The sequence below is a fragment of the Contarinia nasturtii genome, unplaced genomic scaffold (assembly GCF_009176525.2).
Source record: "Contarinia nasturtii isolate CC-2019 unplaced genomic scaffold, AAFC_CNas_1.1 Cnas_scaffold_1037, whole genome shotgun sequence".
Classification (NCBI taxonomy): Eukaryota; Metazoa; Arthropoda; class Insecta; order Diptera; family Cecidomyiidae; genus Contarinia; species Contarinia nasturtii.
In genome coordinates this window covers 7,306,630-7,322,018 of record NW_022198383.1, presented here as the reverse complement: position 1 = coordinate 7,322,018, position 15,389 = coordinate 7,306,630, and the positions used below count along the sequence as shown (strand labels likewise).

Below are 15,389 nucleotides of genomic sequence, written 5' to 3'. Positions count from 1 at the left end.
ATTTATTTATATATTTTTTTTTATCTCGGTTCAAGTTTTTTTCCACTTCGAAACCGACAACAAAAATCATACGACGAACGCAAATGAACCCTTAAAAAAATTCTGGATAAATATTCAACTAACCTCTTCGTGTTCTCGCTGGAATTTCTCCTTTTTCCTTAGAGCTTCTTGAACTTTAAGCTGAATAAACGAGAAAAACACATAAAATCAAACAGATTATAAACATTTATTTTCATTTGCATTGATGGAAAACAAGAAAAACATCCCACGTAACACAAGATTCATTGAATTTTGCGGATAAAAAAAATTTACGATTATGATTTTGGTTGAATAATAAAAAGTTTGAATCAATAAAAAAGAATGAAAAATTTAATCACAAATAATGGATGTGGAACTGATGGATCGATGCTGCTATATTGAATGTCTTTCCGAAAAATACATTTTCAAAATAAAAACGAAATCAAACTTACCCGATGAATTGTCTCTTCGAAACTATGCTGTGGTCCTCCATTCATTTGAAATTGTCTCAGTCTTTCGGTTGCCGTCTGATTTTCCGCACGTTGATCATGCAAAAAAATAACAATTGAAATTAGATAAAGAAATTGTATTGATATTTGTTTTTAAATGGTATTTCACTTGCCAAAAATGAAAAGAGAATGGCGCAAATGCGGTTCCGGTTTCCAAACTATAATCATTTCAAAGTTTGGCTGCGCCATATTTTTGTTTTTCAACACACCATTGCGACTCATTGTTCATCAAAAGACCCTTTGAGGCAACAGCAAGCATAACAAAAATCAACACAACAAACATTTCATTCTCATTCACAAAAGGTGGCAATTGAAGTAGTTGTAAATGGCCGGATACACAGACACACATACACAGACACACCGACAAACATTAAGATAAAGATTTATATTTTGGCTCTCGTCATTGCCAAAAAAAAAAATACCAGCAACACAGAACAACCGAAATGCGCCGGTCTTGGAAATGCAACACTTGACATGAAACCTCTTGAACAACACCTCAAGCCGTTTACAATCACCATAGTCGGAACTTTTGCCGTTGTGACGAACGTTTGGTCTTTCTTTTCAGTTTTTAGCGTGCCGCATTCAAATATGGAATATTTACCGATGGAAAAACTTTGAACGAAAGCTAAAGTTGAAGTTGAAATGTTTTATCTGACTGAAATGTCTTCAACGAAATAGAAGAAGAACAACAACAACAAAAAATACGGTAACGATTTTTTTCCTCTTCATTTCTGAATGATATTACGAACGCTTGGATGACGATGACGATGAAGTTGGAAGTCAAAGTCAAGCAGAACCATTGCCAAAAAACACATAAACACTTAACAGTAAACTCTGCCACCATCACTACCACCGACACCGACAATAACAACAGTTAAATCGTCGGATGCGGATGGTGTTCGCTTGTATATACTCACACATCCAACGCAACGAAGCAAAATTCATAAGATTACCGAACGAAAGCCAAAAACTGTATGCATACAGATTACGGATAAAAGGTTACACTGTCGTGAAAATCGATTCACAGCATAAGAGAAAAGTTTTTCGCGCTCGACAATAGTTTCAACTTGATGACATTTCAACACGGTTTTTAGATGCGAAATTTACAGTGTCTGTCTGTGTGCCAAATCCCCTTTGAGTCGAACAAAAACTAACAATCCACTCGATGAACAAAAAAAAAGTAGCTCTTCTGTATAGACAGACTTCAACCATTGGGGAACAAAAAAAAAATGGCAGACGAATGAGGACGAGACAAAACAAATTGTTCGTGTTTGAGAGCAAAAAATACTGTCGGAAATTTTTAAGCAAAAATGTAAAATAAAAGAGCCAAAAGCAAAGCGAACGATACATACAATGACAATGCAGAAATATTTGACGGTGCTGGCACTGGCCAAACTAAAAGTCAATAACATTAAACTGAATTCATGCGATCCTTGTAAAGATTTTACGCTCGCGTTAAATGTGTATGTGTTTTCTTGGAACAAAACGAAAATGGATTATTCGTATAAAAACCGATCACCTTGTATTTCAAATGGATTTCGCAATGCTGTGCATGTATGTGTGTGACCTCCCCAATGGGCGCCGAAGGCTTATCAACTTCACAATCAGCCGGGGTAATCCTTCGGATTTCGGACGTGACGAAATACAAAAAGGAAAACCATTTATTACCGATATAAAACAATTAACGAAAATTGTTCAATGGACCGAAGAACTTTTCCATTTCGTCAAAAGTTTTCGTCTCGAATTCCCAACTCTCGCTTCAAATGCGAAGGATAGAGAAAGAAAAAAATGCGACAAAGTTTTCACGCAATGAAACACGAAAAAATGCACAAAACTAACGGAAACGGGCGATTTGCATGCACAAGAGACAAGAAATACATCGCGAAAATAGAAAAAAATGCACAATTTCCATGCGATGTGTTTAATTTTAAATTCAAAGGATTAAAAAAGAGTGAGTATTTATTAGCCAGCAACCTTTACTAGAACTGCAGGTTTTGTATTCAGTTGGGCATTCTGTTATGTTTGATGTTATACGGTTTTTTTTTATTTCGTCAGAAATTTCACCATAAATGCCACGAAGTAAACGATTAAATGCCATATATTGAAGCATCAACACATTGAGTTGATCCAGACGGTACAGGATAGACATTGAAGAATGCTTTGTAACATTGTATTCTCAAATTTAGAGAGAGGAGGAGAGGTCTCTCTGTCTCTCTCTCTCAGTATGCGAAATATTTTGCCACGACTAATGGCACATTGCATCGATGCAAAAACGAACAAACCACAATATCGTCTGGGTGCATACGAACGAGTGAACAGAGCGAAAAAAAACAACAACACTGATGTTGCTGCGGCTGAAATGACTTCAAAAGGAACCGAATGGAAAAAAGTGGCATTCATGAAGCAAGTGGAAAAAGATCAACGCTCATCCAATGAATTTTCAATGAGGTTAGAAATAACGGCTTTATTTTTTTACTGCGTTGTTACGCTCTTTGTGTTTTTGACTCTCTGCACTAGAATGGAACTAAATCCTTTTTTCGTCTGTTGTACAATCATCAAGTTTGCCACATCGTGTCTTTGTCTCGTTGAATTTTTACTTTGTGTATTTTTTTGTTCAAACAACTCCAGTTTTCGAACACTAATCAATTTTACAAAAAAGAACTATCGTTAACTTTTATGGTATTCAATAGCATTCAATAGGTAATAATTTTCAAATAAAAACATGTTATGTACTAAAGTATCACATTTCGCATGGACATTATTACCAACATGAAAATGTCTCGTTTCTCTTCAGCATGGACATGGGTAAAGGTTCGATTGATCGATCAAAGACATTGTACATTGCTTTTAATTCGTGGTCAAAAGTAAAATAAAATCCAAACAAAGAGCATATATCCGAAAATGTTGCTGAAATTCGATTTTTTTTCTATCGCGACGTGTCAAGAAAATGAAACTTTGCGAAAGTGCTTCGGCATTGATTATTCTCATTGGTAGAAGAGAAATTGGAAAATATCTAGCACAATTCAAAGTATTCTGACGCACATGCAATTGAAGTTTTCGGAACGATTTCGATGAGAAAGAGCAAAGAAAACAAACGTGATTTTATAGTTGATTTTCGGTCTAAGTCGGCTTTCGTGCGGAAAATCGTGGGAATCGAGACCAGGATTACATGTGTTTAGATTCATCACTTTTTCTCTATTTCTATTTTCGGTATTTCGCCATCGTTTTGCAATCGAATTGGAGACATGTGTTTCTGGCCTATATCTTTTTATCCTTTAAGCTTTACTCTTCATACGCGTTGCATAACAAAAAGCTCTTGAGACGTTATATCGTTGAAATAAATTTGTACTCAGTGTGTGTGTGACTTATTCGCGAGAATTGAAAATGCAGGAAACGCAAACAATTGAAACGTAAATGAATGGCAACGAAGAGTTAAACTTTATGCTAACTAACATTATATGTATGCATATCAACAGCCTCTTGAATCAGCCGGGGTTCGAGAGAGAGAGAGGGAGAATATACCGCTTAAAACACGTTGGCAGACAATCGGCAGCACGATGTCATGCTAGAACGGCATTAAGCTTTTATAAGGAGGAGAGGAAAATATCCAGACGGCTTAATATCTTTAATAGGTGCAATTTTTCGCTCTAGTACATTCCGGCATTTGTTTCAAAGATGAAACGCTTCATGTTAACGACGCATTTAAAAAGAATGGCATCTCATACGGTACGCAACAAAATCAATACGAACACTGCACAACATTGACCTTTGACATTGTGAAAAAAACACACGAATAGATGTTGTAACTTCACTTTACTACAACCTCACAACAAAATAAACAACGCAAAAACTACACAGTTGCTGCACAATGTATACACCTGCTCGTGAGACAGAAGAAAGAAAGAAAAAAACTTTCGGAGAATTCGCTCCGACATATTCCGTTGTATACTTTGTCCTTATTCAGCTGAAGTTCAACAATTGGTGGTTGCACACATGTCTTTTGTGCAATTTGAAACTTTAATTAAATTGCACAGGAGTTTGGATTGACTTCCGTCGAATTTTCGTCAGCCGCGGCTTTCCTAATATAATCCGACACGCATGTGCTCATTAGGAGTAACACACAGTCCAGATTGTCGAATGCACGTGACTTACGTTGAAGTTTGTGCATTTTCTATAAATTAATGATGAGTAAAATGTGTGTGTATGTGTCTCGCTACTCCTCCTGGAAAATCGACAACAATAACAACATTATTTGCAAAAGTGCCAAGACTGCATCTAAAGACGCAAAACAATTTTACAATGGAATTGCAAACGCCAACAATTTTCAATGCTTTAGCGCACAAACGTGTGAATGCAATGCATTTTGTAATGTAACCACACAGGCACACACACACACACATACGGACCAAATTGCAGCGTACGGTGAAATGTAGACTCGTAGCATGTCGATCCAATGCATACAGAAAATCTAAATTGCATATTGTTGCAATAAATTTCCATTTTGTTTTCTTTTATGGTTGGAATTTTCCTCCAATTTTCTTTCGTTTGAAGCTTTTGTTATTTTGCATCAAATAAACGGTTGTTGTAATTCTTTTTTTCCCTCTATTTTCTATATATGTATTCAGTCTGGGAGAAATGAAAAGAAGAAACTTATTTAAATCGATTCGATGCTTCTGGTGTCGATGAAGGCGGTGACTGTGCGAAAATAATACATGATTTCATGTGTGAATGAGTTGCATGATGCTAGACACATAAATATTCTCTTGCCATACTTGAGATTACGCACACGAGAAGCAATAGAACACTCATTCTTACTTTCTACTATACATTTTGTTTGCTTCTTTTATTTTACATTTTACAACAATATGTTCGAGCGAGTTTGAGTACATTTTCATTCACTCGGCCCTCGTTTGCCATGCCGTGTGTGCAGTTGAAAATGGAAACAAAAGGAAAATATTAAACAATAGGAATGAAGAAAAAGTACCGACGAGGCACAAAATTGCAACCATATTGAGAGTATTCGTTTCTAACACTTTCGCTTGAGAACTGTCTGTCTGTCTGGTTGCCTGACTGACTTGCTAGTTGGCTCGCTGGCTGGCAGGCAGCTGCTGATGTCGTTCATTGAAACCCTAGACACTAGACATCCTTGGCGATGCTATATGATGATTATAGTCACCCATATCATCGACACATGCATATTCACATCACATATCGCAATTTCGTTGATGAATTAGCATTCAACCAGAGGGTGTAATTTGAAAGTATTTAAAATGATGAAAGAAAAAAAACATAACCACGTGAACACAAACGACGATGATATAGAAAAAAAAGCAATGCATAGTTTCGACGTTAGCATCGAACGACTGCACGAAATCTATTTTAATAGGAGTGAAAACGTGCGCACATTACTAACAATACTCCTTGTTTCACTTTTGCATTCGCTCACTCTTGTTCACATATTGTACATGCAACGTGCTGCTCAATGGCTTTGAATTAATAAATACAAAAGAAACGCTAAGCTCTTGATCAAAATTATCCGGTGAAATGTTATGAAATATTATCATAAAGAGAATGGCATTTTCTTTAGTTCTTTGTGTGTGTGTTTGTGTGAAAGAGAAAAAAAGCTTAAAAAAATATGAAGTGCGTTCGTGTTAGTCTGTATGGTAGCTTTTCCAATGGTCGTTGTTAACACTGTTGAGTGAATGTTACATTTTAAAGCCTCAAGAAACTGATGATGCATCGAGGAAAATACATTAAAAGTATTTGTCTGGCATCTTACAATACCGATGCTACAGTATTACATTCTTCTTCATCCATTGTCTTTTCTTTCTTTTCCGACACTGATCTCTTTTCATTTGTAGCACTAGTAGTTCTTCAACACTTTTAAAGCGTCACTTTTCGTTGCGATATCTATTCTATTCTATGGAGGCTTTCAAGCAATCCTTTTGATTTTGCATCTCATGAATACGAAGTCATTTAGCCGCAATTAAGTTGCAAAAGCGATTTCTGATGTTAGCTTATGAAAAAAATGTGAAAAATATCCAAACGAACCCCGAACAGTCATAATAATAATAATAATGATAAGATGTACAAGCGCACATCTTATTTGTGTGCAATCTTGAGTAAATTCAATAGCGGCTATTTCATAAAGTTAAACGATTACATTGTACTTTACTCTACGTAAATTTAAATTTGAACCTGCCCGCACAAAAAACGTCTGCACACTCGACTTAATGAATGAATGAATCGAGTCGGGAGGTGAGTTTGAATAATTTTATTTTCCCATCTTTTTTCTCTCCCTTCTACAAACTACACAGCACATGGAATGTGTGTTACGTAAAACAGCAAAACCGAATGGCATGAAAGCTGCGCTAACTGTTTAAAATGGCTCAACAAAAAAGAATTGGCATTATACTCAGCCAGACAGCTTCATTACTTTTTCATCTACAATTTTACAAAGAGAGAGAAAACACGGAAAAGCATTTGCCAACTTTTCAAATTTTCGAAAACGAAATGAATCTAGTTGAAAATTACGTGTTTACTTACCCTAGCTTGTGTTTGTGTATTTTGATTATTTGTCCTATCGCGTCTATTTACAGTTTTAAGGCCTTTTAATAACCTTGCTAATGTCGTCCTTTTCTTTGTTTCCCGTCCCTCTGTGGATATGGTGTACGAGGTAGTTCGAGAAAAAAACCGAAGCATAGCATAAAAAAAAAAGACAAACAAATGAAATAAAATGCAATAGAAAAAGTTTTGAGTGGAATAAAGAAAAACTAGCGTGTTGCATCATTGTGTCATGAAAAGTGGGAGCCGACGAAAAAACACGTAAGCTCCAATTCGTAAAAAGCGCCGGGTGGAACTAAGGGGACATTCAATAAACGTGAAACAGAACAGCATACACACACATCGCATGCATCTGAACAGCGTGAGACAGTCTTAGGCGGTGGAGACAACGAAATGGCCAACAAATGCTGAAGAATGGCAAATAAATTCGCCCCAAAAAAGGCATTTAAATAAAATAAATGAGGTTTGGCGAAGTTATTTTATGAATTCTCTCGAAACACAAGCCCAATCGGAATGTGTGTGTGTGAGTGTTTGCTTTCGTGCAGTCGATAACAACTGCCGAATCACCATCACGAATGGCACGCTTCGCGTCCACGTTTTTTCCCTTCTTCTGTTGCTTTAGTTGTTTGTTTATTTGTTCAGTTAGTTACTTGGAGTTTGGTTTTGTTTGATTATTTCGCATATTGCTAACTATCACTGTTATCTTGGCTGCTCCATCATGGCGAACATCATTTGCATATATTATAATTGGAATATTATGCCATTTGTGTTAAATTTATTCCGAGTGTTTCGGTGGTATGTCTCACGTCTGTGGGATTGTATGCAGACGCCACCCCGTTCTTAAAAAAAGATGAACACAATGATGCGAAAAATATGTAGAAAATATTTCCCCAACCACAAAAATAATATGTAGATCTACACGTATAAAAGTCATAAAATGACACTTACCATTGCTCGTCGGGGGAAACTCATAGAAATAGGCTGACCGCGGACTAAGGCAACTGCAAAATTGATGTTGGCAAAACATCAGTGAATAAATGCCGAATGGGAAGAAAAAAAATAGAGAGAAAAATGAATACAATAAATTTGAAAAAAGTAAACTTTAATTATGGTTATTTTTGGTATTTTTATGAGTTTTTATGAATGTATGTAGATATATGTGTTTGTGTCTCCTGTGCTCACTTGTTTTGATCGTTGCAGCCATTTCGACCGCACGGAAAAAAGATTTATGGTAGTGCGCATAATGGAGAATAAGAGTGTGAAAACACACAAGATATTACAACAACAATATCATGCAAAATGTACGCGCATTGTTATATTATGATAACAACACAACCAACTACTACATTAAACGTGAACGACAACTTGGAAAATTCGAATACTTTATGATAAAGAGCAAGAGAGAGAAAACCAAACAAACAAATGCACACACACTGCGAGACAACTAAAATGTTGTTGAAAAGTGCAGAATGAAAAAACACAAAAATACACATTCAACTACCAACTCAATTAATATGCATGAAACGAATGAGAAACTTAAATAATGTTACCACTTGTAATAAGCAAGAAAAGAAAATAGAACCAAATGAAATTAATTCGAAAATAAAATAACGAAATAATAATAATAAATTAATGGAAGCAATAAAACGAAGTTAAGTACACGCTGTACTGCAATAAGCAAAGAAAATGAGTCGTTGACCTCATACGAAGCCCACTTGACTTGGCATCAAGATTTCCAAGTAGTGAAAACTCTGATGCGATACCATTAATTTTTGATAATGCAATTTTAAGAAGACTCGTTGAAATATCGAGCATATATTTAATTTAATCCGCTTTTGTCCTGAAAATATACACAGCGCAATAGTGGTGGTGAAAGTGTGGCTGACGGCGTATTCACTTTTAATAAATTTGATAAAATCGATCAAGTGCTTTGCATTCATAATTACTTTATCAATTTCACATTGAAGACTGAGATGGCAAGCGAATATTTGCTGCATTTTGAATGAGAATAATGCGATGCAACTGAAGGCGATGATTGAATCTATTAATTTTTTTAATTTGCAAATTTTCTGATGAACATCCGATGCATATAGTTGAATAAATGCTCATCATTCAGTTAAGTTGATGCTGCTACTGCCGCTTCTACTTACGATGATCAATACAATTTGAAAATCCATTTGGCAAATACGTAGTTGAAAGCATCGAGCCATGCTTAATATTGACATACAAATTCATAGCCGGATATGCAAAGGAAAAGGATCGATAATTTCAAGACTCGAAACCCCTGATTCTCGTGGTTGTGTATTGGCCAACCCGATTTACATTTGGTGAAATCGCTTTTGCATTTTGTCGATGAGCCAGCGATGGCATGTCATTTAGCATCAACCCCAAAATGCCAAAAGAAATACTTAAGACAATTGTTGTACCGTCATTGGAAAACCCAGTGATTTATTTAAATGGCATAGATCCATATTCGATTCACCGAATAAGTTCATTTGTATAATTGGAAATGACGTATTATAATGCTCTATTGAATAAATTTGATATTTGTTCGGAAATTGGATGATTCTCTTCCTCTCTTTTAGACGTTGTAGATGCAATCGAAAGAACGAGAATCGATCGAAGAGTTTATTGCCGCTGGCATTTTCAGTGAATTTAATCAAATTTTCACGATTAATATGCATATTGAAAAGCAATTCTTCGACGATTCGACCTCTCAGCACTCCAAATCTATCTTAAATTGTTTTGGAAATTGAATTGAACTTTTTGCATAAGATGCTTCGAAACATGCTCAGCATTTAATTTAATAGATATGGAACAAATCAAATTGAATCAATGAAATTGCAATATTTGATATAAACTATGGACGTTGCGGAAAATTTGAACCATAGTGGACCAACACACAAACAGCATTGTGTCTCTTTCGTCATGTAGAAAATTCAAATAGTTGGAGACACTTCAACAATGTTAAATATTGTTTTGGGAAAACCAAACCGCTTCCGAGCATATAGTATATATGCATTGTTTACTGACACAAAATTGGGTCAGGCAAAACCTTTTTTTATCGAGAGAGGAAATCACCAGATTTCACAATGCATAAAATGTTAAAAGGTTTCGTTCTTTGAATTATAGATGAGAACAAACCAAACAAATAAATAAATGCGTTATTCGTAAAATCCATAAAGTTTATACACAAGCACACGAGATAGTCGAAATCATGCAGTTCAATATATATTCGGTTATGTGAATACAAACTGATGGTTTCTGTGTTTGTTTAATGTGAACTAAAGCATATAAAGTATTTCTGTCAACCCATTCAAAGTGACAGGGTTTCAATTCAATGAAAAGCAACACATGAAAAAGAGGCAAAGATACGCAATAGATCGAATACATAGAAAAGATGACGTAACAAATCAACAAAATTTACCGGTTAAATATTCAAAGCAAACAAAATTGCAATTACCATATAAATACTCATCATGTGAAATATAAAAAGCCGACACTTACAAAACACATTTAGAATGAAAAAGGAAAAGAAGAAGAAGAAGAAATAGAAGATGAAAGCCACAAATTTAAATGCAAAATAAAGGGAAAAGCATACATAAACGCACATATGCACACATGTCACGACGAACAAATGGGTTCTGTAGAAAGTAAAAAGTGCCCGAAGACACTGAACTATCTGAGTATGATAAAGTGCGGTGATGATGATTATGACTGTGATATTATAAAAGGCGCAAGCACTCAACGGTGTTAACAAAAGCCAAACCAAAGAAATAGAACATAAAATAAAAATAAAAAAAACAAGTGAAACACATGAAGTGAAACACAACAAACGAAAACGAATCAAACGAAAAACCAAAATGAAAAATTTTTTGCGAAAAAACACCTTTGCTGCTGACCGGCAGGTACATGCTGAAGTTGCTGTGGTAAATGCTGTTGGGGATGAACGATTTGCTGGTGTTGTCCGATCGGCTGTGAAGTAGATAGCTGTTGCGGTGGTTGAATATGGTTTTGGGGATGATGATGAACATTCACTGTTGTTGTTGGTTGATGTAATACAACAGGCCGTCCAACTCGTGGCGCAAATACACCGTAACCGAACCCATAAATTTCATCTTCTTCCTTATCGGACAGACAACTTGACGGCTGCAATGAGATTAAAGAAAAACAACAACAAATTTAAAATTAAATAAATATTATCATAGTCTTGAAGGTAATGCTGATGAAAACTACGAACAGCATACACCTCCAGTATTTTTTTTTTTTTTCACTTTAAAAATATTATTATGGGGATTATGGGGATTTTCACTAGCAATAAAAATCACTTTATTCTATTCGTTTTGGAATGTCCGGGAATGTCTTATTTTTGGAATGTTTATGAGTTTTTTCTCGCATTTTCAACGATGTTTACATTTTATGATATTGATTCGGCCAATAAACAAATTGTGAGCGCATCAGAGACGGTAAAAGCAATAAGCTGTAAATTCATGGATAAAACAGTAAAATTTTACAACTAACGGATAATGAAAATAAATGTTAATGGCGTTGGGTCATCGTGCTTGCAATGGCACACCGATAGCGAAAAACAGTGACACAGAGTGTGTCTTCCATATGCTAACAGCAATGAAAAAACAATCTTATTAACGTCGTTAGTCGCTACACATTTAAATAATCATATTAAATGCGTTTTGCGTTACAGTTTTGGTATAGCATGTATAATAGCGCAATTGATGTAGAGAACCGAAAACCTATTTTCCATATCATTGGATATTTGGTTGTTATATCGTATCGTAACCCATCCTAATATTCAAAGCACAATTTGAGGCACAAATATGCAAGAAAATCTTCATCACTCAGTGCGAATGGCATATTTTTCGTATAAAATTTTATTTGGGCTGAATTTTATTCACTCGCCACCGAATTGGCTCTATCTTTTTTTCCTCTTGCTATATAATGTTACACATTACGCATTGATTCGATAGGGTTTTTGGGGTATGGCAGCGATAATATTATTCGTTTTTGCTCGCATTCTATCTCCTTTTTTTATTATCATTATGTGTGTTTATGTGCCGACAATAATATGTCACTGGATGGTCATAATAATTGCGTGTTCGTGTCGGTTTATGTGCGCTTCGAGATGGTTCGCTTCATTTTTATACAATATTTCTTTCACTCGATGTCATAAATTTCATCGACCAATGTTGTTGGGAGCCTGTTTATTTCTTGGAAGCACGATTTCACGATGGGTACGATGATGAATTGTTGACAATTTATTATCAGTTTTACTAGTTGGATGGGACGGTAAAAAGTCAGATGAAAACTGACTTAACGAATACGCACAGAGGCAATTTTTACGAACAATGACGACTACGTACCGAGAAAAAAAAAATGAGATCGAAAATATCTCATACAATGAATCAAGATGAAATTTACGAAATGCACGAGCCAATGGCAACGGAAGGATATGCGAAATAATCGTTATTTGTAATGTCTTTTTTTGGCATACAGAAAGACATTAATGCCTCTGAAAATGTGCGTGCCAATTTATAAAAGAAGACACATGGCATACATTTTCCATTCGATGGAATGCGAGAGAGAATGAGTGAGCATAAGTCAAAAGTCACCAGAGACCAATGGAAAATTGAAGACGTTTGCAGCATTTTTTCTCTCTCAGTCGTTAAGTTCGGTTTTTTTTCCTGTCTCAGCATTGTTACTTACCGAATATTTCCCTGGCACATAGATCGGTTGCGAATGACTATTTGGCAGGCTTCCTTGTGACGAACTGCCTCGATGACCCTGATGGCACATACCAGATCGATGCTGTGGGCTTTGTTCGGCCCAAGCTGCTTGTCGTGCATTTTCCAAACCACTTAGAACTTCGTTGAATGGAGCGTCTAATAATTCGACATAAACCGTTGCTAAACCTTCCAAGTGCCCTCGTTGACCATCCTATACGACAAAAGATAAGAAACAGAGATAGAGAGAGACAAAAAATGAGAACAAAAGTCAAGTTTGTGTAAAAACGTTTTGTGTTCAACATTTTCATTCTAATGAGCTTAAAATCTTTGCGGTTTTTCACAAACACACGCACATACAGTGAAAGTAATTCATGATTCTTATTCAACGTTATTTTAGGATTTTCGCAGTTTTGTTTCACCCTTTCCTCAGTCTCTTGTGCCGTTTCCACGGACGATATTTATTTCACTTTGTGCAAGTTAAATTTGCCAAAAGCGAGCCACGCCAAATATTTCGAAGGGTTTTGAGTTGGGAGTTTTGAGGTGGCTCATTTTTGTTGTTAAAAGTCCAAATGTTTCTTCCATGAACTTTAGTTAAAAATTATGGTATTTAAAATCAGCAAAGTTTTCCAACCATTCGATAAGCTTCGAGAAGAAGAATTCGTGAAATGAATATGTCTAACGACTGCAGCTGGCATATCTTCCAGACAACGTTCTTCGAACAAATAAAATTAACTGAAAATTACAATTTATAGACTTTGAAAAATATTTGCATAATTTTGTTTTAGTCTGACTTGCCGACGATTGTTTTCCTTTAATTTGCACACTGTGCGGTAGTTTCATTCGATTGCCACCGACCATACCATTTCATCTGTGTGATATATATGTATAGGCTCATTTAATCACCGCCAAAACTAAAGTCGAATGAACAAATTTAACAACCCAATAAAATTACTTTTTAGAAAAACGATCAAAGTTATAATGGTTATCGGCGGTGAAACCGCATCACATAATTTCTTTTCAAAACGAAACGACAAAACCCATGGAAATGGTTGTAAAGCAATAAAGAGAAATTGCCATCGCCTCAAATTCGCGATTGTTATTATACGGAGAGTCTCGGAGACAAACATCAAAATGGACAATCGTTCCACATCTCTGCATTAAACTTTCGTCATTTTCAAAAGAGATTCGCACACGCACAGTGTCAAACTTCATACAATACATTTAAATAATGGAATAAGAAAACGAAATCGCTTGCAGCGCTACCCGAAAAATTATTTAGAATAGGTTTTCACTTGAAAAATGTCTATTTTGAAGATAAACTTCTTTTCTTTTTTTTCATGTGTAGCCAAATGTTATATGGCTAAACAATAAACGTTAAAATAAATTAAAGCCGAATTGCATCATCGGTTCTTATCATCTTTTCCGAGCCGAAAATTTTTACAGACATTTCCATCGTTTAAATCCGAATTTTATCGCTGGTTCTTTTACATCATACAGATCGGTAAACTGTGATTTTGTTTGTCTGTTGTGTGTGTGTGCATCATTTTGTACGATTGAAATCGCATTACTTCTTCACAAAATCATGAATAAACGAAAACTTTGAACGCGCGAAAAACACACAGATGCAAAGAAGGAGAACAAAACTTTATCAGATCAACATTACCATTTGGTGTGTAAAGCCTATCAATGAACATTGTGAACTTTTGCCATCTTCAATACAAGAATGTATTGCCATTAAGTCTTTTTAACAGCATAGAAAATAGGATTTCATTGGTATACATATAATATATGTTTTTCTGATGCCATCGTCAATGTGTTCGCAGCGACGGTGAAAAAAGAGAAAAAAAAATCGACAACGACACAAAGGAATAAGATAAACAAAAAATAACGTGTATTTTCTCGGCTCGTCGTGTGCCGATCGATGTTGTAAAAACAAGCCAAAGCCAAAGATAAACATAAAGCGGAAACACAAGCATTGAAAATGAGCATGAAAATTCCAGCAAATTCCACCATATTCCAAAATAAACAAACGCTCCCGCGCTCACTATCATGCACACACACACAAAAAACATTCAAATGCCTCGCCACAAATGAGAAAGGAGACATTTGCCGTATTTTCAGAATGCAGCGACAAAAAGAAAAATGGAATCATCACCCATTTACCGCGAATCATAGCAACGGCGGAAAAAAGAGATACGAAAATCCACAATAACACCGAATATGAGAGAATTGGCTGCGATGATTTTGCAAAAGAACGGAACAATATCTCTTCGCAAAAGAAACCAAGAGGAAAAACGACGGAAACAGGAAAATGAATAGCAGCATTATGATTCGAGGTCACTGCGCGCATATGAACGTAAATATACTATCAATAGTAAGGCATCAGGAACATCGAAAGGAAAAATGCTGTATGCGACGCTTGAAATTCACTTTGTGTATGATTTGATTCGTATTACAATCTCTATCACTGATTGCAGCGAACGCCAAGCATTCAAAACACTGTTATTTATTGGCGCATGTTTATTTTCGAAATTTGTTTATTTATTGTTTCGTTTTT

At 35.6% G+C, this 15,389-nt stretch overlaps 1 protein-coding gene across 1 annotated transcript in view; it reads right to left on the bottom strand.

The window, feature by feature from the left end:
* Positions 1-470: 470 nt before the first annotated feature.
* The window catches only part of LOC116344350 (caskin-1-like), a 103,004-nt gene continuing 88,085 nt past the window's right edge, over positions 471-15,389 (bottom strand). The window contains exons 3-7 of the mRNA XM_031772844.1: positions 12,813-13,043; positions 10,994-11,240; positions 8,040-8,092; positions 7,074-7,183; positions 471-545 (exon numbers count right to left, since the gene is read on the bottom strand). Coding sequence (XP_031628704.1) covers positions 7,151-7,183; positions 8,040-8,092; positions 10,994-11,240; positions 12,813-13,043 — 564 coding nt within the window. The 3' untranslated portion in view covers positions 471-545; positions 7,074-7,150. The remainder of the gene's footprint in view (positions 546-7,073; positions 7,184-8,039; positions 8,093-10,993; positions 11,241-12,812; positions 13,044-15,389) is intronic.